Source organism: Haliotis rubra, unplaced genomic scaffold, assembly GCF_003918875.1.
Source record: "Haliotis rubra isolate DU_JTF1 unplaced genomic scaffold, ASM391887v1 Scf618, whole genome shotgun sequence".
Lineage (NCBI taxonomy): Eukaryota > Metazoa > Mollusca > Gastropoda > Lepetellida > Haliotidae > Haliotis > Haliotis rubra.
This window is the reverse complement of record NW_025767322.1, coordinates 22,022-47,402: the sequence shown is the minus strand read 5'-3', so window position 1 is coordinate 47,402 and position 25,381 is coordinate 22,022. Positions and strand designations below refer to the sequence as shown.

At 42.5% G+C, this 25,381-nt stretch overlaps 1 protein-coding gene across 1 annotated transcript; it reads right to left on the bottom strand.

Moving 5' to 3' along the window:
* Positions 1-15,450: 15,450 nt before the first annotated feature.
* Positions 15,451-25,091, bottom strand: LOC124256099 (polyadenylate-binding protein 1-like). Its single transcript, XM_046690040.1, has 9 exons — positions 24,936-25,091; positions 24,390-24,552; positions 20,529-20,812; positions 19,867-20,088; positions 18,848-18,925; positions 18,146-18,366; positions 17,100-17,206; positions 16,427-16,645; positions 15,451-15,487 (listed from the first exon to the last, which is right to left on the bottom strand). Exons 1-8 carry the CDS (start codon positions 25,038-25,040, stop codon positions 16,536-16,538), a joined length of 1,290 nt encoding a protein of 429 aa, XP_046545996.1. The 5' UTR covers positions 25,041-25,091; the 3' UTR covers positions 15,451-15,487; positions 16,427-16,535.
* Between the last annotated feature and the right edge of the window lie 290 nt (positions 25,092-25,381).

Genomic DNA, 25,381 nt, shown 5'->3' with positions numbered 1-25,381 from the left:
TTGGAGCCGCTACAACAACTTCAATTTGACCAACGATCGCCCGAGAAGTGGAAGGCCAAGAATCACGACCCCTTCAAGATCGGTACATCCGGGTCCATCACCTGCGTAATCGGCATGCCCTACCAACCGTGACTGCCACACAAATACCAGGTTTGAGGAGAGTGTCAGCTCAAACGATTAGGAACCGTCTGAAAGAAGCGGGTTTACGTGCCTGTAGACCAGTTGTTGGACCTGTACTACGCCCCCTACATCGACGCCGACGACTCAGGTGGTGCAACAACGTAAGGATACGGACTTTACAAAACTGGAGGCGAATCTGGTTTTCTGATGAATCACGTTTCTTTGCAACGTCACGACGGAAGACAGCGTCTGTATAGAAGACGTCATAAACGTTTTGCGCCCATCTGCGTCCGACAGGTGGACAGATTTGGCGGAGAAAGCGTCATGGTTTGGGGAACCATCTCATACAACCAGAAATCAGACTTGGTGATCGTTCCAGGGAACCTGACAGCCCAACGTTACATCAACCACGTGTTAGAGCTTCACCTTCTCCCGATTATTGACCAACAGACACAGATTTTTCAACGGGACAACGCCCGGCCTCATACTGCACGTGCAACAATGAACTTTCTGCAGAATTCCAACGTCAATGTCTTGCCATGACCTCTAAATCACCAGACCTCAACCCTATTGAACACCTGTGGGATACTCTGATCGACGCGTACGTCAACGTCAGCCGCCGCCACAGACGCTGCAACAGCTCGCCGTTGCACTGCAGGAGGAGTGGAGAGCCATTCCCAGGAAAGAATCCGGCGTCTTATCCGTTCTTGTCCAAGGAGATGCCGTGCAGTGATTGCAGCGCGTGGTGCTCATACGAGATACTGAGAAAGACGCCCCTGGTGACAAACTGGTGTCTGTGAGATGACTTTTGAAATGACAATTTTAAACATGCCCATCTGGGTTATTATTCTGCCAAATTTCAGACTTCTGTCTTAAATAATAAAAAAATGCCGTGTCGTCCTAAAACTTCAGATCAAAAATCTCTAAAATACAGGGTTGCGTTTCTTTTTGACAGAGTTTATTATCACTCCTCCCTAAACACTGCAGAGGGATTTTTTTGTTGGACCCACCTTTGACACGCCGACACATGTAAAATATGAAATCAAATCCCACAGAATTGGTCCCCATAGAGTACCTTAGATGACAACAAATGGGAAGCTCAGGTTAGATGACTTGGTTGATAGTGTGTACCAACCAACCATTAGTCTGGTTCAATTTCAGGCCAGTAGGAAATAGTTTGAGCGTTCTGACATTGGTGTAAAACGTCCCATATCTCCATAAAGCATGTTTTGTCTAGTACCTGATAGTGCAGTGGTATCTCAGGTGATTAACAAATTGAAACCTTAAGTTGCAAATTGCGATGAGTCATCATCAATCCAGTCTAAGTAAACCTAGGCTTAGTATTATTCGTTACACTGCTATACTGTATAGCAGAGCCTAAATTTACTTAGACTGTCATCAATCGTACTTTGCCTCACATATTATGAGCGCTTCAATCAGTAATTTCGTACTCTTCTTCGTTGTCGAAGTTTTACGGTGCAGAAGTTTAGCGCGTATGAAGAAAAACATACTTTTGAATTTGATCGGCCTCGTTTTACTGTTAAGCCTTCATTCCTATTCCGTTGGCAACCCAGTTGCATCGTCATTTAATATATAACTACGGAATTGACAGTTTGGTTAATAGGACTGGATATTGCCCTGATTCTCATATTGCGATAGGGGCGGTGGGGTAGCCTAGTGGTTAAAGCGTTCGCTCGTCACGCCGAAGACCCGGGTTCGATTCCCCACATGGGCACAATGTGTTAAGCCCATTTCTGGTGTCCCCCGCCGTGATATTGCTGGAATATTGCTAAAAGCGGCGTAAAACTAAACTCAGGCAGGTCATATTGCGATATATTTCAATAATTTAAGAGATATTACAATACATATTGTGATATATTGACTGGAAGGTTTCTGTCCAAGTGCGTACATCAAAAATTCATAACAGCTCTCTGTGTGTGACATCATCTTCTTAGTTGCTGTTACACCATACTTTCAGGCTCCCTGTCCCCATTGTGTATGGCTGTATGCCAATGGTTTACAGATAAAAAAATGATATAGAGCCTTAATGTAGAATGTTTAATTGAAGTACTGTATTGCAACAAAGTTTTGCGAACATAATGATAAAGGTAATAGTATAACATGATTTTCATGGTCAGTGTTGTTTGCTTCAACAGAATACACTTCAATGCAGTATGTAATTATTGTTACTGTATGTCAGTGATTCATTCAGATTCAATGCCAATTTAAACATGTGTTAACATGGACGTATTGCAAACTGAAAAAAAAATGATTTAGGTGAACTACTTGAGCTTAAAATCTCATGTGACCTCCAATAGCTAAGATCCTTGACTAGAATGTCATTATACAGTGGTACAAATTTGACTTTGGCCTTTATGATGAATTGATAACATATGACCCATTATGAAAATAACAAAATTGTGAATTGTGAAATGGTCACTCAGAGCTAGAGGTTCTACTAATAAGTCCAAATAAAAGATTGGTCAAATCTTTGAAGGGCATTTATAAGTTGAATGCATAAGAAAAGCAAGATTTATGGATGTCAACTTCTTTATTGTGAAGAACACGACGTTTCGGAGTTTATATTTGCTCCTTCATGACCTGAAGAAGGAGCAAGCATACACTCTGAAACGTCGTGTTATTCACAACAAGAAGTTGTCATCTTGACAAACCTTAAATCTTGCTTTTATTAAAAGATTGGTCTATTTGAGGCCACTTAATTCCTCCAAAACGTCACATATGAAACCATTCAAACCCACAAAACTTAAATCGTTTGGTAAAATATTTGGCAGTTTGGGTGCCACTTATAAAGACACTTCCACTTGTAAAATATTACATGAAACCTACAGAAATAAAAGTATATTTGGCACTTTCAGAGGCTCAGAGCACATTTGTTGTTATGGAATAAGGGCAGATAATTCAAAGGGAGCTAAGTCTGGATGGCCCCAATATATTGCAGAACCCGAACCATATCACGATAATCGTATCGTATTGTATTTATCTCCCAGTTCTTCACAAAAACAGTGCTTCTCAAACTTGAATCGTGTCCGTCCAAATTCGTGCCAACCTTATCTAAAGGTATGTTTGTGTAATACACAGTCGTCTAGAGAATGGTCACCCTGGATTGGGTTATGTCATCTGAGAATGGTCCTACCCTGGATTGGGTTATATCATCTGAGAATGGTCACATCATAATGGACACTACAGTTACTGATATGCAATTGTCGGACCATTTTGTGATAACAATGTCCTGGAATATGATGAAACCAAAGAATTCCACAAGGACTATTTACTGTCGGAATGTAAATAATATGAACGTTGAAGAGTTTAGAAGAGATATTGCTCATTCTGAACTTGTATGTAATCCACCGCAGGATGTGAATGAACTGGTTCAACTTTGCAATGAAACTCTGACAAATGTTCTTCAGAAACATGCTCCAGTCGTTACAAAGAAAGTGAGTGATCGGGAAAGCTCATACTGATTTGATGAACGTGTTCTGAAGGCTAAACGTAAACGTGGCATAGCTGAACGTCAGTGGCGAAAGTCTGGCCTTGAAGTACATCGACAGATCTACAAGAGTGCTAGGAATGATCTCAACCGGATTAACAGAAAATGTGGAAGTGACTACAAATAGGATAAAGGGAATGGAAGGGAATCCTGGTAAACTTCATAATTTAATGAAGCAACTGCTCGGTACAGAAGATGATCCTAAGTTACCGGATCATACTTGCAAGAAGACTCTTGCTGACTCTTTATCAGGTTATTTTGAGGATAAAATCGCAAAGAACAAGGATGGTTTCAAACATGATGATCTGCCTCCCAAGACATCAAGTGAAATTGAGGATCTTGTGCAATTTCAAACATTCACCCAAGAGGAAGTTGAGAAGCTGCTTAAGTCTCCAAAGAGGACCACATACCTGTTGGACCCACTTCCTACCAAACTGCTTTTTGATCATTTGGAAATCTTGCTGCCGGCCATTACTAACATAATGTAATTTTCTGAATAAAATTGATATTTTATACTTATCCTGACTCATGCTTATTGCTTGTCTCCCTTTCTTTCCGAATGCTAGTGGAACACTTGAATCCCCTTTTGAAGCTCCCTTCAAAAAGGCGGACGTAAAATGACTTACCAGGAGTCATCTCCCTTCTCAGGTTTTGGCGGGAAACGGCGCCACCTGTCTCCCATGCTCCTCACTCTCTCCGTATTTTACAGCCCGACACACTGATTTACTGGGAAATCCAGAGTTCCTTGAGGGGAGGTTGGGAGGGCTCACCTCATGAGTCAGGATAAGTATAAAATATCAATTTTATTCAGAAAATTACATATTTTTCCTTATCCTGACTCATGCTTATTGCTTGTAGAATCCGACGGAATTGGTGGTGGGTCAAGCCACTTCTGGATTCCTTAGTGATGAATTTACGTCCTATTTACCCCCCATGGGAACTTTTGATGGCACTGCTGCTGCTGTTGATCCATATGTCGAACTCTATCTGGTAAATTGGGGGGACCACAATATATCAAACTCTTCTGTAACCGTACATGTGGATTTCAATAACTCCAACTCTTGATGTTCGTATCAAGTGGAGCAGTGACCCTATCTGTGTACAAGTAATTCCTTACAAGTACAGGGTCCAATATTCATGCTAGTCTGTTCTAGACGTGTACATGGACGATAAGCTCTATTCTTTGGAGTATGAGCTTTGCATGACATGCGGTAAAAGGCCCAAACTGGTGGATACCGGAGACGTCCTCGGTAGCGATGTCTCTGAGGTAGTGGTTAGCAAACACTGTCTCCGATTTCCAATAACACCCTTCCATGATCGTGGATATTGAGCAGTTTCCATGTAGAGCGAGTGTAGATGCCAATGCTCTAACTTCGTGCGGTTTGGAGGCTCGTGGAGGCTCAAGTCCTGCTGCCTTGTAGGCTCGTAGTATGATTGCTCTCATCCAAACTGATATCGTAGTACGTGAGATCTCTGTGGGTGTCTCCGACGATATGGGGATGAAAAGGCGTTTGAATTTTCGTCTCCTGGTTTTAGACTTTTTGTAGATAGATTTTCAGTGCTCTGACTGGACATAAGGATAAGTCTTGTATATCCTGTGGACCAAGGATTGTAGATAATGCTGGGATGTGGAATTGTCTGTCCGGCTGACCTGGCAGTTGATTCTTGGCTATGAAATCCCATCTCAATCCTAGATGAACTATGTTGTGATGTGTCAAAAAATATTCGTTCGAAGTCCAGAGCATGTATTTCTGACATCTGCGCCGTTGTTGCCAAGGCGATCAGAAATAGCGTTTTCTGTGTAAGAAATTCATAAGAAGTTCTTTCTAGTGGTTCGTACGCATCACTGGTGAGATGTCGTAACACCACGTTGAGATCCCAAGCCGGCGCTTTAAATTTCCTTTGTTGGTCTTCCAGTTTAAAAGAGCGTAGCAAGGCCAGTAACTCTGGCACTTTCGTCAGTTTCACGCCTGTCTTCATAGTGATAACTGAGCTGAGAGCCGCTAGGTATGTAGATAACGTCGAACCTATTAATCTCTTTATTTGTCTGAGATGACAAAGATATTCCGCCACTTGAGGATGTGTTGCTTTCACTGCTGTGAAACCTTTCCTCGATGCATATTTCTCAAAGCTTTGCCACTTGTCGTCATACAAGTTACGAGTAGATCTGCGTAAAGCTAGTGTAACTGCTTTCGCTGCTCTGGCGGAGTATCCTCTTTTCGACAAGCAAGTCGTGATACGTTCCATACGTGTAGGTGGAATGATCTGGGATACTTGTGAACTTGCTTGGTGTGAGGGTGAATTAGTAGGTTCGACCAAACTGGAAGTTGTATTGTTGGTTTTCCGAGTTCTTGTAAGAGAACGGGAAGCCACATTCTTGCCGGCCAGTAAGGGGCGACCAAAATCAGTTGTAGATTGTTTGTCTGCCTCATTTTCTGTAATACCTGTGGTATTAACATTGGCGGAGGGAACGCATACGCGTTTAGTCCTTCCCATGGGATGCTTAGAGCGTCTGTCGCCCAAGCTTGCGGATCGGGAATTGGAGAGACGAATGTTGCCAATTGATTGTTGAATCTTGTGGCGAATAGGTCTACGAGTGGAGATCCTATCGTCTGTATGATGCATCTGTATGCTTGTGGATGTAACATCCATTCTGTTGGGGATGGTTGATGTGGTCGAGATAGCGCATCTGCTATTACACTCTTGGCTCCCGGAATGTGACATGCTTTCACATAGATGTTCAGATTGTCTATTATGTTGAATAGTTGAAAGCTGAAGTCTAGAAGATTCCAAGATCTTGTTGATCTTTTTTGTTTATGTAGAATGCCACTGTTGAGTTGTCCATATGGATCATCAATTTTGCGTTTCTTAGTATGTTGGACCAATGTAGTAGGGCATTTATTACTGCTTCCATCTCGAGCATCTTGATATGCAGATTCATTTCTTGTTTCGACCATTTCCCGGCAGCCTATTCGTTGTCGAGGTGTGCTCCCCATCCTTGCAGTGATGCATCTACGTAGAGGTGGACGTTGCACTCCGGCTCTATTAAGTAATTTCCGCCGCAAACATTCGACTTCGGAGTCCACCATAGTAGATATGGAATTTTGAAGGGATCCAGACTGTGTAAGTGAGCGTTCACAAATCTCTTTAGTGGACGCAGTTGTAGTCTTCCTCTGTCGTCCATGTCTTGAGCTGACGTGAGGAGACCTAATAGGCTCTGCCATTCTCGTAGTGGTAACGGAGAGAGTAGAACTTGAGAGATCATTTGTTGTATCTTGATCCAACGATCCTCTGGAACGAGAATGCGATTCTTCGTTGCTATAAGCCGTATTCCTAGGAATTGTAAGTCCTGAGTAGGCTCTAGTTCCGACTTGAGGAGATTTACTAGCCATCCTAGTTGAGTGAGAAGTCTGATGGTGAAGTTCAATTGCAGTCTGAGTTGACTGGGATCTTGCTGAGCTTGAATCCCGTCGTCTAGGAAGAACGCACTGCGTAGACCTCGACAATGTAGATATATATGGATGGGCTTTGTCACTCGAGTAAACAACCAGGGGGCGAATTTATATTCCAAATGGCAGGACCTTCCATTGGAAATGACGTCCGTTGAACAGGAATAGAAGATATTTCCTTGACTCCGGATGGATCGGGTTGTGTAAGTATGCATCCTGTAAATCTATGCTGGCGAGGTAGTCTAGCGGACGTATGAGATGTCGTAGTTGTGGTAGATTGAATTTCCTCATGTTGTAAATGAGTCGGAACTTTTCTTTTGAGTTTTTCTTTGGTACCAGAAAAATTGGGGAGTAAAAACCTGGTGTGACGCAGTCCTGTTTTATCTCTTCTATTGCCTCTTTCTCTAGTAGAGATGTGATGGCTTTCTAGTAGATTTTCCTTCTGGTCTGCAGCGTAGTTGTGAACCAGTGGGTTGATTGTTACTGGTGGTACTGCTTGTAGCTGTATCATGTAACCTTTGCGTAGAATCTGAGAGATACGAAGTCGTCTTGAAGAATTCCCCAATTCTTCCAGTAGAGTTGCAGACGTCCACCCACTTGTGAAGGTTGTACTGGAACGGCTGGGGGTGGAAGACTCCAGTCGTTCCGAACCCGTTTTTCATCGTCTGGAACTTCTGGCACCTCGAAAGGGCCGACCTCTTCCGTAGTTACCTCTTGAGCTGCGGATGGGCGACGAAAAGAATCCTTACTCCCTTTAGCGTTGCCTAATTTCTTATCCCTTGCTCTCTGGATGCCTGCAAACTTCGATTTGCCGGAATAATGTTGGGAGGTCTGACGTATCACACTGGCCAGTGTATCGATAGACTTGATCATCATCACCTCTCTGGAATCTTTAGTGACTTCTTTGGCGACTTCATCAATTTCTCCTGCAAAAATGGATGGTGCTGACCAAGGGGCTCTGTAGAGTGTCTTGCTAAATTTCTCGCTCCAAGTACAGGAAGATAACAGTCCTTGCCTTCTTGATAATGTTAAGCCTGCAGAAATGGATGATAGGTGTTCAGACATGAACTGATGATCCTTTTTCTGTGTAAATTGAGCTGAATAAACCATTCCATCTTCCTCTGATGTTGAATTCTTAAACTTCGAGATGAGGGTCTCGTTGATAGCTCTTGACGTGGCTCGACCGAAGAAGGTTCGTCTGGTTACTGTGTCTATCTGTGCCAGCTTTTTATCTTCTATCTTGTAAGATTTCGTCCGAGTGTCGTTGATGATCTTATAATTCTCGTCTATCTTGGAGCCTTCATGAAGGGTTCCATATGGTGTAGAGAGAACTTCTTAGCGTTGAACGACGGAATACTCTGAGTCTGGTATTTAGTTGCCTTCTTGAAGGCTGTGCTGAGGTTGTCTGGAACGTCTGAGACAGGGTCGATAGGTGGCATCGTGAGTGTTTCTATATCATCATTCAACATCAAGAACAATAGTGCTTTGTTGGTATCCTTAGAGGGTGATGCGAAGTTCCAAACCGTCCGTCATCTTCCTGCTCTGAGGATAGATGTCTTCTAGTGTCGTTTGAACGAGGAGATCTGTAAGGTGATCTGTAAGACGATCTGTAAGGCGACCTGCGTGGTGACCTTCGTGGCGAACCATACGTTCGTGAATGTGTTCGTGACTTCCTTCGTGGGGACCTGCGTGGAGATAGAGATGATCGCGGCGCTACTCGCGAAACCTGCGCGCGGTAGGTGAACGGCTTTGTCGAGGGTTGGAGTCTTGTGACGAATTTCTATGCCTTCTTACGGGTGTTGATTCTCTTCTCCTTGGTAACGAACCGTTACGTGCAGGTTCGTGACGAACGTCCGTATCTGAAGTCGATGATGATCCAAGTAGGTTCGGCGAACGTCTAGTCCTTCCGCCGAACGTAGTCGGTGCAGGTTCCACGTTGGTATGGCTGCCAGATATTCGTGAAGACGCTGTAGTAGAGCTGGAATCTTCCTGTACGCTCTGCAGGACGTTGGTTCCCAACGGACATGGTGTGCAGCTCAGTTGACCTTCACTCTGGTTCGTCGCAGACGTTGTCTTCGTCGCAGCTCTCTCGCGTGCAAACCGTTGTTCCATCAGATCCAACATCTGTTGGGTAAATTGCTGCATAAAGGCGCCCGGGTTGAAGGTCTGCGTTGTCTGTTGTAACGACGACGCATCTAGACGGATGAGGCTTCTTCCGAAGGGCGTTGACCCTCTCTGCCGAACGTCTGCGTTGCAAGGTTGTCCTGTGTGGTCACGGTAGAAGACGCCTTCGTCTTCTTCTTAGATGTGATCTCAGGGATGAGGATGGGCGGCTCATCGTAGACATCTATTTCTTCCAGAGGGACGATCTCAGCTGAAAAAGACCTCGTTTTCTGCATTGCCCTATGTGGAGACTTCGACGAAGTCTTAGTTGTAGCTGACTTCTTCCTCTGGGAAGATGATGCCCTAGTCTTCTTAGACTGCGATGAGGAATTATCAGATGTAGATGACCTCTTCCTCGAGCCAGCGTTGTCTACGGCAGCAACCTCCTCTGTAGACGACCCCGGTAGACCACTGGAATGGTGAATCTGCGCAGACACCAACTGCCGGTCCTCTGCAAGCTTAGCCGGTTTAGACATGTCGTGTAAATCTCGTCTGGACCTGTCCTTTGCACGTCTAGACAGATAATATGAATATTTGTAAAATGCAATATCAGACAGGTGAAAACACAACTGACAACGAGAGTCAGATAAACATACGGGCTTGCAATTAGGACATAGGTTATGTGGATCAACAGCAGACAATCGATACCTACAACCAGAACAAGATTTCATCAATTGTAAACAATCTGAACAGTCACGTAAAAACGTGATAAAACAGAGAAATTTGAAAAATAATTCCGTAGAATATTGTAGGTAAACGTTAACTAAAGCCTTATACAGCTAATTTAGAAGAAAGGCCTAAATAATAAAAGGATATAATGCCGTATAGGGGACCAGGTGCTCTCACAACCGCCCACTCGGGCAAATCAGGAGAGAGTGAGGTGCATGGGAGACAGGTGGCGCCGTTTCCCGCCAAAACCTGAGAAGGGAGATGACTCCTGGTAAGTAATTTTACGTCTGCTGTTTTGAAGGGAGCTTCAAAAGGGGATTCAAGTGTTCCACTAGCATTCGGAAGGAAAGGGAGACAAACAATAAGCATGAGTCAGGATAAGGAAAAATATAAACACTAGCTTGTCTCCGGGTGTTTCCCCGGACGTCCTCAAGAAGGCAGTTATCACACCTCTTATAAAGAAGAACAACCTGGATCGAAATGATAGACCTGTATCTAATCTTACTTTTCTTTCATAGGAGAAGGCAGCACATGCAAGGTTGAGAGAACATTTGGTGAATAATAAACTTCTGGATGACTTTCAGTCTGCTTATCTCACCAATCACAGTACCGGGAGAGCATTATTGCGGGTACTGAATGAACTCAGTTCCTTTTCCAGAGGGCCAAGGTTGACAAGGGCCATATGGCTTCTCTTACATTATTGGATCTCTCAGTGGAGTTTGACACAGTGAATCATCAACAGCTTCTCCAACGAGTCAAGGATGAGATGAACATTCTTGGTGTTCCTCTTACCTGGATCCAATCTTATCTTGACACCGAAGTCAGCATGTTATCATAGGAGACAAACAATCTTGCTGTGCCAATCTTACATGTGGAGTACCACAGGGATCAGTTCTGGGTCCTTTACTCTTTGTGATATACATCATATATATCCTTTTCCAGTCTCCAGGTCTGTTTTGGACCTCTTTTACTCTTGCCTTGTGGGTTCGTCAAACGCTACATTTATCACAGTTGCATCCCTCCTCCTCCTCCCCCTTCCAACAATTTCTCCAAATAAAAATACACGTTTAAGAACAGAATCATGTCAAAATGTGTGAAAAACCTGTGTTTAATAAAGTATAAAGTGTATATTTCAATGTCTGCTTCTGTGTATTTGTTTACATCATATGCCTGTGATGACAACCACATTGCCAGTGAACTTGCCAGATTTACTACAACAAGAAGACAAAGTCATCAATATCCCCCGCAATGACAAAATACTCTTCATGATTGTCTACGAGTTATGATTATGTCAAATATTTAGGTGTGTATAAAGAAAAGTGGAAGGAGAGTATTGAAAGGTTTTTAAAGTTCTGCTCCAGAAAGGAGCACTATCACCAATTTCAGTCTATGTCAAACTTGTTGCCATGGAAATGCCAAAAACATTTTATTCAAGATTCCAAAACTACCAAAAGGCACCCGTACACCACCAGATCTATCTATGTGCCAAGTTTGGTGAAGAAACATTGAACGGCTTTAGAGTTCTGCTCCGGAAAAGTGCACTACCACTAATTTCTGTTTTAGTCAAACTTGTTGCCACGGAAAAGACAAAACTACGAAAAGGCACCAGTACACCACCAGATCTATCTATGTGCCAAGTTTGGTGAAGATATAGTGAATGGTTTTAGAGTTCTGCTCCGGAGCACTACCACCAATTTCATTCTAAGTCAAACTTGTTGCCATGGAAACACCAAAAATATTTTATTCAGAATTCCAAAACTACCAAAAGGCACCAGTACACCACCAGATCTATCTATGTGCCAAGTTTGGTGAAGAAATAGTGAACGGCTTTAGAGTTCTGCTCCGGAAAAGAGCACTACCACCAATTTCAGGCTAAGTCAAACTTGTTGCCATGGAAACGACGAAAATATTTTATTCTGAATTCCAAAACTACCAAAAGGCACCCGTACACCACCAGATCTATCTATGTGCCAAGTTTGGGGAAGAAATAGTGAACGGTTTTAGAGTTCTGCTCCGGAAAAAACACTACCACCAATTTCAGGCTAAGTCAAACTTGTTGTCATGGAAACACCAAAAATATTTTATTCAGAATTCCAAAACTACCAAAAGGCACCAGTACACCACCAGATCTATCTATGTGCCAAGTTTGGGGAAGAAATAGTGAACGGTTTTAGAGTTCTGCACCAGAAAAGAGCACTACCACCAATTTCAGGCTAAGTCAAACTTGTTGCCATGGAAACACCAAAATATTTTTTTCAGAATTCCAAAACTACCAAAGGCACCTGTACACCACCAGATCTATGTATGTGCCAAGTTTGGTGAAGAAATAGTGAACGGCTTTAGAGTTCTGCTCCAGAAAAGTGCACTACCACTAGTTTCTGTTTTAGTCAAACTTGTTGCCACGGAAAAGCCAAAAATATTTTATTCAGAATTCCAAAACTACCAAAAGGCACCAGTACACCACCAGATCTATCTATGTGCCAAGTTTGGTGAAGAAATAGTGAACGGTTTTAGAGTTCTGCTCCGGAAAAGAGCACTACCACTAATTTCATTCTAAGTCGAACTTGTTGCCATGGAAACGCCAAAAATGTTTTATTCAGAATTCCAAAACTACCAAAAGGCACCAGTACACCACCAGATCTATGTATGTGCCAAGTTTGGTGAAGAAATAGTGAACGGTTTTAGAGTTCTGCTCCAGAAAAGACAAATGTGCACGGACTGACGGAGTCCATTTTAATACCCCCTGCAAAACGCAATCCCTAAACCACATTATTTTCCCCATGTTGCCTGGCCCTCCATGCAATGCTAAAGCTCTAATTCAGAGCAAATGTAGGTTTCCTCAGGATCTTAATTTATCCATCTCACTGGGGCTCCTTTTCAATTTATATGCGATTATTTACCTTCAAATTATATATATTCAGAGACTGAGCGTCAAGATGTGCAGAACCAGTTTGGGCATCATGACATGCCTGCAGTACATATGGATACATCGAGATACAAATGTGATGTGTAATGTGCACTGTAGAATAAGCTGGAGTGATTACTGCACCAGACTAAACAAAGTCAACTTCTAACAATATTTAGCAATTATCTGCAGACCAATAGTTATCATAAGTGGTGGTGTTGTGCATAGAGCTCAGGGCCTCCTTTCACAAAGCACTAAGGTGGTCGTAAGTCACAATGTTAAAGAATGGGAGTTAAGGTTAACTTTAGTCAAGGTTGCTTCGTGAAAGGAGCCCCAGGTCACAAATCAGTTAAAAGTTAAGCAATGTTGAGCATAAAGAATCCTTGGATGGGTGACCATGTTTGGCGGCTTGACTCCAGAGTCCTGTCCCACTGATACATGCAGTCCAACCTTGGGCAAGCGAGTTTGTTCAAAATTCACTGAGGCAGAAAAATGGGTACCTGGTGGGACAAGTCATGTGACTTAACTTTCTTGAGCCTCACAGACAGCTTGGGTTATCATGGGTAACAATCAGATTGTATCGTGTGCTAAGAGCATGTCCCCGAGTGAGGTGGATGAGGTGCTATGAAAGTACTTATTACAATTATGTTACCTTTCGGAAACAAATACAACTTTAAAACTATCATAACGCAGTTAGCACACCAAGTTTTGCAGCAATCTGGTGTAAAGTTGGCATCTACCGACAGTGATTACATCTTGCCATGCTTAAAACCATGTCAGAATTTATCAGTGAAACAGTTCAATCCTTTGTTATTAACAACAAAACATAATTCAATGAAACGGTTTATTTGTTGTAAAATAAAACATTGGTTTAACAGACTCAATAGATTATTAACTGCATCCATTACAGTAGTCCCTCTTCTCATGTTCTCTTAAATGCTTCCACACAACTCAACTGACAAGCAATGGTTTAGTCATTCAAAGAAATTTGACAAACATACAATACAGCAAAGAACTGAACAAACACTATAGTACACAATAGAAAGATTTTTTTAGTCTGTTGCTATTTTTATATCGCTATTACACACATTGTATGTCATAACAGCAGAGTTATGGATAGAGTTAATAATCTATCAGTACCTGACTGCAACTGATGTTTTTTTAACAGTGAAAACAGGAGAACTCTCCTATTTTGTACTTATTTTAACATATTTTGCTAGTTTTTTCTAGGTTTTTTTTCAAACTGTAAGAAAGCAATTCTGCACCATCAAAAGGACAGACAAAATCATGCAAGACAAATCTTGCTTGCACAAACAGCTACAATTTACAATCCAGCTTCTTTTACAGCTTAATTGTCTTTTGTCCAGATGTTCCCTGTCTAGCTTGACGGTGCAGAAATGACAAACGGAGGAAGTGATGAGAGATCACTTGTCGCCCTTGGACATGGCAGCAGCTTCTTTGGCCTGGTGGGCTTGCAATACAGCAACAGCCTCATCAACCTGGGGACAAAATAACATACTGATTAGCATTTCTAACATTAGAGAAAACACTCATTGACAGCATCAACCTATTCTATATCAGAAACAATCTATAGCCAAAATATTTTGAAAGCCGCTTTTCATTCTCAGTGCTTAGCCAAGTATGATCTATCAAGACAGGAAATTACAAAACATATCAATCCGATACTGTATCCAGTTTTACAGAAAATTCACTCAAAAAGGATTACAAGACAATAAATCTGAAAAAATACTTTTACTCAAAAGATAAACCCTCAATTCTGTTATTTCACTGAGGTAATTATGTCTGGTGGATATTGCAACAGTCTTGCAATTGCAGGTGTTTAGTAGTACACATGCAGAGATAATTTCTTTGCTCCACCTACCTTTTACCTTGAGAGAGACTCGTGTATGACTCCAACATATGAAGAAGTTCTGAGTTGTCGCATCTCGAAACGCAACATATACCAGTGATTTTTTCAGCAAGCTCGGGGTACATCCTCTGGATCAGAGGGAACAGCCTCTCTCCTAGCATCTGCTTCTGTTCCTGTGGTGGGGCAGCAGCCAACATGGAGGCTGTCAGAGGCTCCTGCACTGGGATGACAACCGACTGCTGGGGCTGTAACAGGAGGAATGAAGACCTGTTAGCAACTTATCTTCCCATAACCTCAAAACAGTATTGTAGCTCCTAAACTTCCATCTTGAAAGATTGTTTAGTTCATACATTAGTTCTATTGCATCACACAGAAGACATAACAAAAAACTGGTGGTTGAAAAGATGTTGGGATATAAACTATAGTATTACAACATCCAACTACAACATTTCAACAGAAAGATGTCTCTGAAAACATCTGAGCCATGTTTCAGTCAAGTGTAACGAGAAAGCTCTACTGAACTATGTTTCAGACACTTGAAGACATGTAGGTCAAATATTACTACTAAAAGCAGTGATGTGGCTCTAACATTATCACAAAGATAACAAATCTTACATTTGAACACAATTGAGGTTCTGATTGACTGAAATCACTCTAAAAGCCTAGAAGTATAGTCTTTAAAATTGAAGGATGCCTACTCTTGTGCAATAAAAAATGAAGACAACCTGCCACTTGTCGCCCTTGGACATGGCAGCAGCTTCTTTGGCCTGGTGGGCTTGCAATACAGCAACAGCCTCATCAACCTGGGGACAAAATAACATACTGATTAGCATCTCTAACATTAGAGAAAACACTCATTGACAGCATCAACCTATTCTATATCAGAAACAATCTATAGCCAATATATTTTGAAAGCCGTTTTCATTCTCAGTGCTTAGCCAAGTATGATCTTATCAAGACAGGAAATTACAAACATATCAATCCGATACTGTATCCAGTTTTACAGAAAATTCACTCAAAAAGGATTACAAGACAATAAATCTGAAAATACTGTACTCAAACGTAAACCCTCAATTCTGTTATTTCACTGAGGTAATTATGTCTGGTGGATATTGCAACAGTCTTGCAATTGCAGGTGTTTAGTAGTACACCATTCTCTTCCCACAGAGGTTACTTGTCATATCTTCCTACGAACCTCAGTTCTAATACGGCCATATTTCCCGGTTCTCGTAAAATCCCCTAGCGGCAAAAGATCGCAACACGAATTATCTCCTTCTTTCTATCCAATCAGAACACGTGTTAAATCGACTTAGATTCAACTTGACTAACACAAGCAAATGTGAGGCCACAAATATCCCCCATCTGCCGGGGACTTGTGTTGATGTTACACACAAGATGTTTAATGGCTAGCTTGTCCGTTGTCAACGAGGGCGATGGAGAGACGCCACTGATCCGCAATAACATGACTGAGTTCTGTCTAGAAACGTTTGCGCTTCGCGCAGGGGAAGAGGTTTAGTTTTCTCAAAGTATACGGAAATTACCGAGGCCTTGCGAATGATCACTTCTGAAACGTCACTGATTGCACAACTAAATCTGATTGCCTCCAATCACGAGTCTTGAACACTCACACCATGAAAGGGCCGTATTAGAACAGAGGTTACGTAGGAAGATATGACAGGAGTAACCTCTGTGGGAAGAGAATGGTAGTACACATACAGAGATAATTTCTTTGCTCCACCTACCTTTGCCTTGAGAGACTCGTATGACTCCAACATATGAAGAAGTTCTGAGTTGTCGATCTCGAGCAACATGCCAGTGATTTTTCAGCAAGCTCGGGGTACATCCTCTGGATCAGAGGAACAGCCTCTCTCCTAGCATCTGCTTCTGTTCCTGTGGTGGGCAGCAGCCAACATGGAGGCTGTCAGAGGCTCCTGCACTGGGATGACAACCGACTGCTGGGGCTGTAACAGGAGGAATGAAGACCTGTTAGCAACTTATCTTCCCATAACCTCAAAACAGTATTGTAGCGCCTAAACTTCCATCTTGAAAGATTGTTTAGTTCATACATTAGTTCTATTGCATCACACAGAAGACATAACATAAAAACTTGTGGTTGAAAAGATGTTGGGATATAAACTATAGTATTACAACATCCAACTACAACATTTCAACAGAAAGATGTCTCGAAAACATCTGAGCCATGTTTCAGTCAAGTGTAACGCAGAAAGCTCTACTGAACTATGTTTCAGACACTTGAAGACATGTAGGTCAAATATTACTACTAAAAGCAGTGATGTGGCTCTAACATTATCACAAAGATAACAAATCTTACATTTGAACACAATTGAGGTTCTGATTGACTGAAATCACTCTAAAAGCCTAGAAGTATAGTCTTTAAAATTGAAGGATGCCTACTCTTGTGCAATAAAAAATGAAGACAACCTGCCACTTGTCGCCCTTTGGACATGGCAGCAGCTTCTTTTGGCCTGGTGGGCTTGCAATACAGCAACAGCCTCATCAACCTGGGGACAAAATAACATACTGATTAGCATCTCTAACATTAGAGAAAACACTCATTGACAGCATCAACCTATTCTATATCAGAAACAATCTATAGCCAATATATTTTGAAAGCCGTTTTCATTCTCAGTGCTTAGCCAAGTATGATCTTATCAAGACAGGAAATTACAAACATATCAATCCGATACTGTATCCAGTTTTACAGAAAATTCACTCAAAAAGGATTACAAGACAATAAATCTGAAAAATACTGTACTCAAACGTAAACCCTCAATTCTGTTATTTCACTGAGGTAATTATGTCTGGTGGATATTGCAACAGTCTTGCAATTGCAGGTGTTTAGTAGTACACCATTCTCTTCCCACAGAGGTTACTTGTCATATCTTCCTACGAACCTCAGTTCTAATACGGCCATATTTCCCGGTTCTCGTAAAATCCCCTAGCGGCAAAAGATCGCAACACGAATTATCTCCCTTCTTTCTATCCAATCAGAACACGTGTTAAATCGACTTAGATTCAACTTGACTAACACAAGCAAATGTGAGGCCACAAATATCCCCCATCTGCCGGGGACTTGTGTTGATGTTACACACAAGATGTTTAATGGCTAGCTTGTCCGTTGTCAACGAGGGCGATGGAGACGCCACTGATCCGCAATAACATGACTGAGTTCTGTCTAGAAACGTTTGCGCTTCGCGCAGGGGAAGAGGTTTAGTTTTCTCAAAGTATGCGGAAATTACCGAGGCCTTGCGAATGATCACTTCTGAAACGTCACTGATTGCACAACTAAATCTGATTGCCTCCAATCACGAGTCTTGAACACTCACACCATGAAAGGGCCGTATTAGAACAGAGGTTACGTAGGAAGATATGACAGGAGTAACCTCTGTGGGAAGAGAATGGTAGTACACATACAGAGATAATTTCTTTGCTCCACCTACCTTTGCCTTGAGAGACTCGTATGACTCCAACATATGAAGAAGTTCTGAGTTGTCGATCTCGAGCAACATGCCAGTGATTTTTCAGCAAGCTCGGGGTACATCCTCTGGATCAGAGGGAACAGCCTCTCTCCTAGCATCTGCTTCTGTTCCTGTGGTGGTGCAGCAGCCAACATGGAGGCTGTCAGAGGCTCCTGCACTGGGATGACAACCGACTGCTGGGGCTGTAACAGGAGGAATGAAGACCTGTTAGCAACTTATCTTCCCATAACCTCAAAACAGTATTGTAGCCCTTAAACTTCCATCTTGAAAGATTGTTTAGTTCATACATTTGTTCTATTGCATCACACAGAAGACATAACATAAAAACTTGTGGTTGAATAGATGTTGGGATATAAACTATAGTATTACAACATCCAACTACAACATTTCAACAGAAAGATGTCTCTAAAACATCTGAGCCATGAATCAGTCAAATGTATCGCAGAAAGCTCTACTGAACTATGTTTCAGACACTTGAAGACATGTAGGTCAAATATTACTACTTAAAGCAGTGATGTGGCTCTAACATTATCACAAAGATAACAAATCTTACATTTGAACACAATTGAGGTTCTGATTGACTGAAATCACTCTAAAAGCCTAGAAGTATAGTCTTTAAAATTGAAGGATGCCTACTCTTGTGCAATAAAAAATGAAGACAACCTGCCACTTGTCGCCCTTGGACATGGCAGCAGCTTCTTTGGCCTGGTGGGCTTGCAATACAGCAACAGCCTCATCAACCTGGGGACAAAATAACATACTGATTAGCATCTCTAACATTAGAGAAAACACTCATTGACAGCATCAACCTATTCTATATCAGAAACAATCTATAGCCAATATATTTTGAAAGCCGTTTTCATTCTCAGTGCTTAGCCAAGTATGATCTTATCAAGACAGGAAATTACAAACATATCAATCCGATACTGTATCCAGTTTTACAGAAAATTCACTCAAAAAGGATTACAAGACAATAAATCTGAAAATACTGTACTCAAACGTAAACCCTCAATTCTGTTATTTCACTGAGGGTAATTATGTCTGGTGGATATTGCAACAGTCTTGCAATTGCAGGTGTTTAGTAGTACACCATTCTCTTCCCACAGAGGTTACTTGTCATATCTTCCTACGAACCTCAGTTCTAATACGGCCATATTTCCCGGTTCTCGTAAAATCCCCTAGCGGCAAAAGATCGCAACACGAATTATCTCCCTTCTTTCTATCCAATCAGAACACGTGTTAAATCGACTTAGATTCAACTTGACTAACACAAGCAAATGTGAGGCCACAAATATCCCCCATCTGCCGGGGACTTGTGTTGATGTTACACACAAGATGTTTAATGGCTAGCTTGTCCGTTGTCAACGAGGGCGATGGAGACGCCACTGATCCGCAATAACATGACTGAGTTCTGTCTAGAAACGTTTGCGCTTCGCGCAGGGGAAGAGGTTTAGTTTTCTCAAGTATACGGAAATTACCGAGGCCTTGCGAATGATCACTTCTGAAACAACGTCGCTGATTGCACAACTAAATCTGATTGCCTCCAATCACGAGTCTTGAACGCTCACACCATGAAAGGGCCGTATTAGAACAGAGGTTACGTAGGAAGATATGACAGGAGTAACCTCTGTGGGAAGAGAATGGTAGTACACATACAGAGATAATTTCTTTGCTCCACCTACCTTTGCCTTGAGAGACTCGTATGACTCCAACATATGAAGAAGTTCTGAGTTGTCGATCTCGAGCAACATGCCAGTGATTTTTCCAGCAAGCTCGGGGTACATCCCCTGGATCAGAGGGAACAGCCTCTCTCCTAGCATCTGCTTCTGTTCCTGTGGTGGGGCAGCAGCCAACATGGAGGCTGTCAGAGGCTCCTGCACTGGGATGACAACCGACTGCTGGGGCTGTAACAGGAGGAATGAAGACCTGTTAGCAACTTATCTTCCCATAACCTCAAAACAGTATTGTAGTGCCTAAACTTCCATCTTGAAAGATTGTTTAGTTCATACATTAGTTCTATTGCATCACACAGAGGACATAACATAAAAACTTGTGGTTGAATAGATGTTGGGATATAAACCATAGTATTACAACAGCCAACTACAAAATTTCAACAGAAAGATGTCTCGAAAACATCTGAGCCATGTTTCAGTCAAGTGTAACGCAGAAAGCTCTACTGAACTATGTTTCAGACACTTGAAGACATGTAGGTCAAATATTACTACTAAAAGCAGTGACTGATTGACTGAAATCACTCTAAAAGCCTCGAAGTATAGTCTTTAAAATTGAAGGATGCCTACTCTTGTGCAATAAAATATGAAGACAAGCTGAAATTTAAAGCTACCTGCTGCATGACCTGTGACTGTGGTACAGCTGTTGGGGGATTGCGCATCTGGGTGTTGAACTTGAATCCCTGTCTGGTGGGGGCGTTGGGCAACGCTGGAGCAGCAGCTGTTGGTCGGTTGCCCATACTGGGGCCCATCGCAGCCATGCGAGCATTGGGATTGGTTGGCACTGCACCAGACTGTCCAGTGATTGGCCGGGCATTGACACCTGCACGGACAGCTGGCTGACCAGCTCGTGGGGCAGTGGTGCGCATCTGGCCACTGGCAGGCATACCTTGGAAACCTGCAAACAGCAACAGGTCAGTTTTTGCAGGGTAGTTAATTTACAGCACTTCTTTAAAGCACTTCTTTAAATGTTTCATAACAGGTGGAGACTACTTCCATGTAACCCAAACTATAGCAAAGTTCAGAAGTGACTCATTAGAATTCCTGTGAACAGTCTAATAACTTGTTACACAAGCAAGTGTACAATGTTCAATAACAGGTTTAGCTACATCATTAAAACTGGATTAACTAATGTTTAGTCTAACAAATACTTCTGTACATTCAGCACATACCCAATTTCTTGGAGACGAAAATGTAATTTTTCAAGTAAAATTGATATTTTTATACTTATCCTGACTCATGATCTTTTGCTTATCTCCCTTTCCCTTGCGAATGGTAGTGGAACACTTGAAGCCCTTGAAGTTCCCGAAGCAGACGTAAAAATACACTCACCCACGAGTTACCTCCCTTTTGCCCTTTCCCACGCAAACAGTCATGTGACCAGCCTTACTTGTCACTCTCTCCTGATTTTTCTGCCCATGCACTTGGATCTGCTGTGAAATCCAAAGTGTTTCAAGCGGGCAGGTTTAGATACATCCTGTATCCCCCCATGGGAACTGCGAAATGGCATTTCCGTGATCCTATTCTTCCAACTTTCTTTATAACTCGGGAGGACCACTTTCTTGTCTTACTTCCATCTCAGACAAGTTGAATTATCTTGATTCATGTGGCTTAAGATATACTAGTATCTTCTTTTTACTAGATATCTATAACAACCCATAGATTAAGATAAGATCTTTGTCATAAATGAGTTGCGACCCCTTCACGTACAGGTAAGATCCTTACCCGTACAGCATCTTTAATCACTGATGCTAGTCTGTCCTAGACTGTGTGCATGGACTTTCAAACTAATACTTTTCCTTAGTAAAAGTTATCAACAAGTCAACGTGATAAAGGGTGATATTTTCCAACTCAGCGCCTTTGAGGAACCGTTAGTTGCTGTGCTACAACGAGAGGCCCAAATTGGTGAATGCCTGAGACGTCTTCGGTGGCTATGTCTCAGAGGTAGTGGTTGGCAAACACCATGTCCGACTTCCAAAAGCAGCCCTCCATAATTGCTGATATAGAGCAATTCCCATGCAGAGCTAGTGTTGATGCCAGTGCTCTGACTTCGTGTGAGTTGGAAGCTCTTGGAGGTTCTAGTCCTGCTGCTTTGTAGGCTCTCAATATAACGGCTCTCATCTAAAATGATATCGTCCATTCTTGAGACTTCAGCTGATGTCTCTGTGGATAATGGGATGAACAGGCGCTTGCATTTTCGTCTCCTTGTCTTAAGTCTTTTGAAGATATATCTTCAGGGCGCTGACCGGACACAAGAATAGGTCCTCTATATTCTCTGGTCCGAGGATTGTAGATAGCGCTGGTAATGCGGAACTGTCTATCTGGCTGACTGACCAGGTGGGTTGGTTCTGGTAATGAAGTCCCATCTAAGTCCTAGATGAACTGCAGCATGTTGCCCCTTGTCGAATCTGGTTCTGACCAAAGTCCAGCGCGTGTATCTCTGATATTCAAGCTGCCGTGGCTAGCGCAGGAACAGAGTCTTCTGTGTCAGCAACACGAAGGTAGTCTGGTCTAGGAGGTTCGTAGGCATCACTTGTAAGATGCCGTGTAGAATTACATTCAGATCCCAGGCCGGAGCTCTGAACTTCTTTGCTGGTCCTCCAGTTTAAAAGATCTCAGCAGAGCAAGTAATTCTGGTACTTTCATCAACTTGATGCCTGTTTTCATGGTAACCACTGTACTGATGGCATCGAGGTATGTAGATAATGTCGAACCTTTCAGATGTCTAGTCTGCCTAAGATGACACAGGTATTCCGCCACTTAAGGATGAGTAACTTTCATAGCAATGAAGCCTTTCCGCCTTGCTGAAGTCTCAAACTTCAGCCACTTGTCATTATACAGGTTACGAGTAGATCTACGTAACGCTAGTGTTACTGCCTTGGCTGCCCTAGCGGAGTATCCTCTCTTCTTCAAACATGTTTTGATACGGTCCACACGTGTAGCTGGAACAGTGTTGGGTCCCGTGGACTTGCTTGGTGTGCGGATGTATGAGTAGGTTCGGCCAATCTGGTAACTTGATTGTTGGACTTCCGAGATCTTCTATTAGGTCTAGGAACTATACTCGCGCTGGCCAGTATGGCGCGACCAAAGTCAGTTGTAGCGCCTGCGTCTGTTTGATCTTCAACAGTACTTTCGGTAGTAATATCAGTGGTGGAAACGCATATGCGTTTAGTTCTTCCCATGATATGCTCAGTGCATCTGTTGCCCAGGCTTGAGGATCTGGAACTGGTGAGACAAATGTCTGTAGTTGTTTGTTGAACCTCGTGGCAAACAGGTCTATGCATGGGCATCCTATTTCCCTTATGATGAGCCGAAATGCTTCTGGATGGAGCATCCATTCCGTAGACGGGTGCAGTGGTCGGGAGAGAGCATCTGCAAGCACGTTCTTGGCTCCGGGTATGTGACACACCTTTATCCAGATGTTTGCCTCCTCCGTGATGTCAAACACTGGAATGTGAGCTGTAGCAGGCTTGGTGATCTTGTAGATCCTTGCCGATTTATGGAGACACTGTAGAGTCGACCATCAGCATTCTGTTGATCAGCAAGCTCGACCATAGTTGTAAAGTGTTGATCACAGCTTTCATCTCCAGCAGATTGATGTGAAGATGCTGCTCTGTTTTGGACCACTTCCTTGATGCAACTAGATTGTTGAGATGTGCACCCCAACCTTGTATCAATGGGTCTATGTAGAGATGTGTGTCAAAGGCCGGTTTCCAGTAAATAGGTCCCTCCGCAGACGCTCGACCTGTGGGTCCACCAAAGTAGGTACCTCTTAAGATTGTCTGGCAGCAAGATAGGGTCAACGCTGTCCAGATGTTTTGTTGCAGCGGCCTTAGTTGTAACCTTCCTGTGCGAGTCAAGTCTTGCGCCGAGGTAAGTAGACAGAGTAGACATTGCCATGTTCGTAGTGTTAAAGGAGAGATGACTGCTTGTGGAATCATGGCTTGTATCTTGACCAAATGATCTTCTGGGGCCACAATTCAATTCTGTGTTGTGATAATTCTTATTCCCAGCAATTGAAGATCTTGTTTGATTCTAACTCCAACTTCATCAGGTTCACTAGCCATCCTAGTTGCGTGAGCAACTTAATTGTGAAGTTCAGCTGCTGTCTAATTGATTGGCACTTTGAAGAACCTGTATGCTGTCATCAGATAACCAGAACTGCGTAGACCTCGATGCTGCAGATAGGTGCCGATACGCTTGGTTATTCCTATGAAAAGGGAGAGAGTGACAAGTAAGGCTGGCCACATGACTGTTTGCGCGGGAAAGAGCAAAAGGGAGGTAACTCGTGGGTGAGTGTAGTTTTACGTCCGCTTCAGGAACATCAAGGGATTCAAGTGTTCCACTACCATTCGCAAGGGAAAGGGAGATAAGCAAAAGATCATGAGTCAGGATAAGAAAAAATAAAGACTTCTGAAATGCTCCTACAAGCTTTTTACAATAGAAGGGTCAACTGGCTCAACATTTCAACTCACCAGCAGTTGGCTGCATGGGTCGGACTTGTGTCTGCCACCTGGGACTGGCTCTGACCTGGGGCATCTGTGTTGGTGCAAAGAATCCACGATGGGCTTGGGGCATGGTGGGCACAAAGTAACCTGCTCCAGTTGGCTGGAACATCTCGTTAAACTGTGGGGTTTGCTGAAGAAGACAATTGCAAATATTTAACTAATCATTCACATCAAAACTAATTGTGAACCTGAGCTTTTTATATTACTTTCAATGTGTCAACTATAGAAGGAGAGTTAAGTGTAGTGTAAATACGGATTCCCAAAGGTTAAATGCACAACCTGTTTATGTCATGTAATTTCAATAAGCGGATGCAGAATATCCTTCACACAGTAGGGAAATAGGTTATAATTAGTGATAATTTACCATGCGAGGCAAAATGTTGCTTGAGCTATTTCAAACAATTACAGACAAAAGTTTGCCTATTCATTATGAACTTTGGTGAATTTATTGTCAGGTGACTTGTAACATATCAAAAGTTGAGATTAACCGAGCGTTTTTGTAAAAGGTCATACCTTGGCACTCATGATCTTGCCACATGGATCAAACAATTCCCTAATCTTGTCATCATCTAACGCGTCTTTGAAGTTCTTGATGTAAACATTGTTGAAGCGTTTCATCTTGTCTCCAAGGAGGGCGATTCGCTCTTTCCTAGGGATGAACTTGCCAACATACCTGTTACAAAGAGGAGAAAGAAAAGTAAGGAAAGCTGCTTAAATGCATTTTGTGTACAAAATGTACTACATTATACATGTAAAATTGTAGTTCATGCACAAGAAACTTTCTTTAGAATGTACTTGTTTGAATTCTCAGTTTAAAACCATGACTCTAGCATTTCCAGGTGATATAAAATACCCCTAACCAACATTTCTGGAAAGAAACAAGTATCTTCACGTTCCATTTAGAGTCACTTTGAAACCTGTAACTAGCATGCAGAAATGTCAGACCATGCCGAAAAGAC

Excerpts from the sequence above, each read along its gene's own strand:
- LOC124256099 (XM_046690040.1), bottom strand. The coding sequence starts at position 25,040 with ATGAAACGCTTCAACAATGTTTACATCAAGAACTTCAAAGACGCGTTA. Across the intron at positions 18,926-19,866 it reads ACGAGTCTCTCAAGGCAAAG|GTTGATGAGGCTGTTGCTGT; the intron begins GTAGGTGGAGCA and ends TTTTGTCCCCAG. Across the intron at positions 16,646-17,099 it reads TCATTTTTTATTGCACAAGA|CCCCAGCAGTCGGTTGTCAT; the intron begins GTAGGCATCCTT and ends CTCCTGTTACAG.